We start from the raw sequence: 3,030 nt of genomic DNA, 5'->3' as shown, positions 1-3,030 counted from the left end.
GGCCTCTCATTCATGTAATCCTTGGAGCTTATAACTGCATAGAATAAGACAGACAATCTCCTGCCTTCCTTGAAGCTTTCTTCTAGACCATGGCTGGATGGCGTGAATTTCAGAGCCGGGTGGCTCAGTTGTTGAGTGTATATGTGTACATTCTAAAGACATACACAGATGCACCTATATGTGGGTGGTGAGTGATAGACAGCGTAATTGCAACTAACTTTATTTCAGCAGACAGCGAGCTTTTATAACCACAGATTTAGTGAAAGGTCTTAAAAATTCAAACTGATTGATACAAGCACACAGGTAGAAAGAAGTTATCAGGGCTAGGGGAGAGCAATAATGAGAACAGAAATACCGTTACAGTGTACGAACGTGGGATACGTGTGCGGTACATGTCTGTCCCCCTAGAATAGATATACATGTGAAATAGGGCGCCTTGCTCTTGAGAGGCTTGCTCTAGGTAGGTCATATGGCAGGAGCTATGAAAATTTTAGGTGATCAATGGAGACCCGGTCTTCTTTGCCCCTCATGTTGAGGAGGAATGCTTTCAGAGTACGATGGATCACGAGAAAAGGGCCCATGTAAGGAGGCGTTAACGGTGGCTTGCTAGTTTCACTGCACAGGAAAATATGTATTTTGCCGGGTGTAGCTCTGTCCGGATGTGTTGCTTTCCTGGGGGTTTGGAAGTCTAGCGGCATGGAATGAATTTTCCCACAATGTGATGTAGGCGCTGGAGACTGTCGGAGGAGGTTGAAGACGAAAAAAAAAATGGCAGGGATGAAAAATGGGTTGCCATACACCATTTCAGCTGCCGAGACATCCTGGGCATCTTTAGGGGTTACTCTTAGTCCCAGAAGGATGCAGGGTAGCAGGGTAAACCAATTGGAGTCATTGCAGTGTGACATCAAAGTTGCTTTGTGGGTATGGTGATAACGTTCAATATTACTGTTGGTTGCTGGGTTGTATGCAGTTCTTTGATGAATGGGGATAGCCTTGAGATTTGCTAATTGTGTCCATAATTGAGAGGTGAAAGTGGTACCCCTGTAGGGAGTACTCTGCTCATGCATACCAAATCTCGCTATCCATTCTGAGAGTAAGGCAGATGTACTCGAGGGGGGTGTTGCAGTTTCCATAAGAATGACTGTCAATGATGGTAAAAAGGTAACAATTTCCTTGCGATGTGGGTAGGGAATCAACAATATCAACGTGAATGTGGTAAAAGCGCCGTCGGGGGTGAGGGAGGTGACCCCTCTTGAATCACAGTGTTGATGTACTTTTGAGGTTTATTATGAAGTACAGATGTGGACCCAATCCTTAGCATGTCTAGTAATGCCAAGCAGAATGCACTTTGTCTTAAGCAGCTGCGCAGTAGAATGGCACGAGGGATGTGAAAAGCCATGACTGAAATCAAACACCTATCTTGTATGAGAAAAGGTATCCACAGTACAGGTCTACCAGCACTGACGTCGCAGAGGAGGGTGATGTTGGAGTCATCAGGATGGAGGTCTTCCTAAAGAAGGGATATGCAGGATGTCCTACATGCTTGGTACTTTGGTTCTTTTCGTTGGGCTTCTGCCAAGGAATTTTAATCAGATCCCATATCTGGGGAAGCCACTTTGTTTCTTGACAGGGCATTGGCATTGGGATTTATTTTTCCAGGAACATGCTAAAGAGTACAATTATACTCAGCCACGGTGGAGAGATGTCGGCGTTGATGGGCAGACTAGGCTTCAGACTGTCGAGTGAAGGCGACAACCAGAGGCACGTGGTGCGTGTGAATAACGAAGGGTGTACGTTCCATGAAGGGGAGAAAGTGGCGGACAGCCAAGTTCACCGAGAGCAATACACGGTCGATGGTAGAGTAGCTGGATTCTTCCTTGGACAGTATCCTACTGAAGCAGGCCAATGGAGGGATAACCTGATGACCTGCTGCTCAAGGACTGCCAATATAGGGACATCGCTAGCATCGAGTGAAAGAAGGAGAGGTGCATGAAGCATGGGAAAAGTGAAAGCAGCAGTGGTTTACAGAGAAGTCTTTGCGTTACAGATGGACGCTTCTTGAAGGGGATCCCACCTCAGGTCTTTTGGCTTGCCCTTGAGGGAGTCATACAGGGGGGCAAGAGTGGGGACAATGGGGACGTTCTGATGGATGCTAACTTCTCAGGGAGGGGGTGGACTCTTTCAGGAGTGATGCGATACTTCGTTGGCGCCAACGGTACATGTGTCATACTGGACTACAAGACCATTCTGTTGTAGGCGTTCAAGCACGATGCGTAGATTGTGGAGTTGTTCCTCTTTGGAAGAGGAGAACACTAGTATGTTGCTCATATGACATACACAGAAGGGGAGGTCCCTTAAGATTTCGTCCGTGAGACGTTGAAAAGTGGTCCCAGCGTTATGAAGGCCAAAACAAGCATAATTCAAGATGTATGAAGCAAGGAGTGTGGTGATGTCGATCTTGGGTATGTCTTCTCGATTCATGGGCACCTGAGAATACCCTTACATTAGGTTGAGCGTGGAAAAACCCTCTTTCTTCAGGTAGATGTGTAAGGGTGACTGCCATGAGCTTGATGCCTTTTGGCAAAAGGCCCATTCTATACATATGTATGTTTAGCGGTTGCCAAACAATCCGGTGGTAGACGGCGAACACTGGAGGCCCTATCGTCATGATATGGTGATAATTACCATGTTTCTCAGGAACCATGGGTGTTTGAAGAAGTTCTGGTTGGAAAAAATCCTAGTACGATGTAAGGAGGTATGCAAAGGCATCCATGGGTGCTTTGATGTGAAGAGCAAGGTAGGAAAGGGCTGGTTGGAGAGGCATTGTGGGGTAAAAATCCACATTGACTAACTGTTGCTGAGCTACCTCCATTAGTAGGTGGAAATGTGAGAGGAAATCTGCATCGAGGATTAGCAATATGACATCAGTAACAAGAAACTTCAAAATATATTTGCCTTCCAAACAATAATGTGAGGCAGTCATAATCGTGGTTGGGTATCACAGTTCCATTGGCAATTACTAGAAAGATG

The 3,030-nt window shown here is 46.0% G+C and overlaps 1 protein-coding gene across 1 annotated transcript; it reads right to left on the bottom strand.

Annotated features, from left to right (window-relative positions):
* Positions 1-479: 479 nt before the first annotated feature.
* On the bottom strand, positions 480-1,641 carry LOC137618205 (uncharacterized). The gene is made up of 2 exons (XM_068348306.1): positions 1,448-1,641; positions 480-1,251 (listed from the first exon to the last, which is right to left on the bottom strand). Exons 1-2 carry the CDS (start codon positions 1,639-1,641, stop codon positions 480-482), a joined length of 966 nt encoding a protein of 321 aa, XP_068204407.1.
* Positions 1,642-3,030: the final 1,389 nt, after the last annotated feature.

Source organism: Palaemon carinicauda, chromosome 2, assembly GCF_036898095.1.
Source record: "Palaemon carinicauda isolate YSFRI2023 chromosome 2, ASM3689809v2, whole genome shotgun sequence".
Taxonomy (NCBI): Eukaryota; Metazoa; Arthropoda; class Malacostraca; order Decapoda; family Palaemonidae; genus Palaemon; species Palaemon carinicauda.
The sequence above is the reverse complement of the archived record's forward strand: the minus strand, read 5'-3'. Positions and strand labels throughout refer to the sequence as shown.

What these genes read in the sequence shown, in the direction of transcription:
- LOC137618205 (XM_068348306.1), bottom strand. Translation starts at nt 1,641, where the DNA reads ATGCCAATGCCCTGTCAAGAAACAAAGTGGCTTCCCCAGATATGGGAT. An exon ending in ACGTCAGTGCTGGTAGACCT is followed by an intron (nt 1,252 to 1,447) that starts GTACTGTGGATA and finishes CTGTGATTCAAG; the next exon opens with AGGGGTCACCTCCCTCACCC.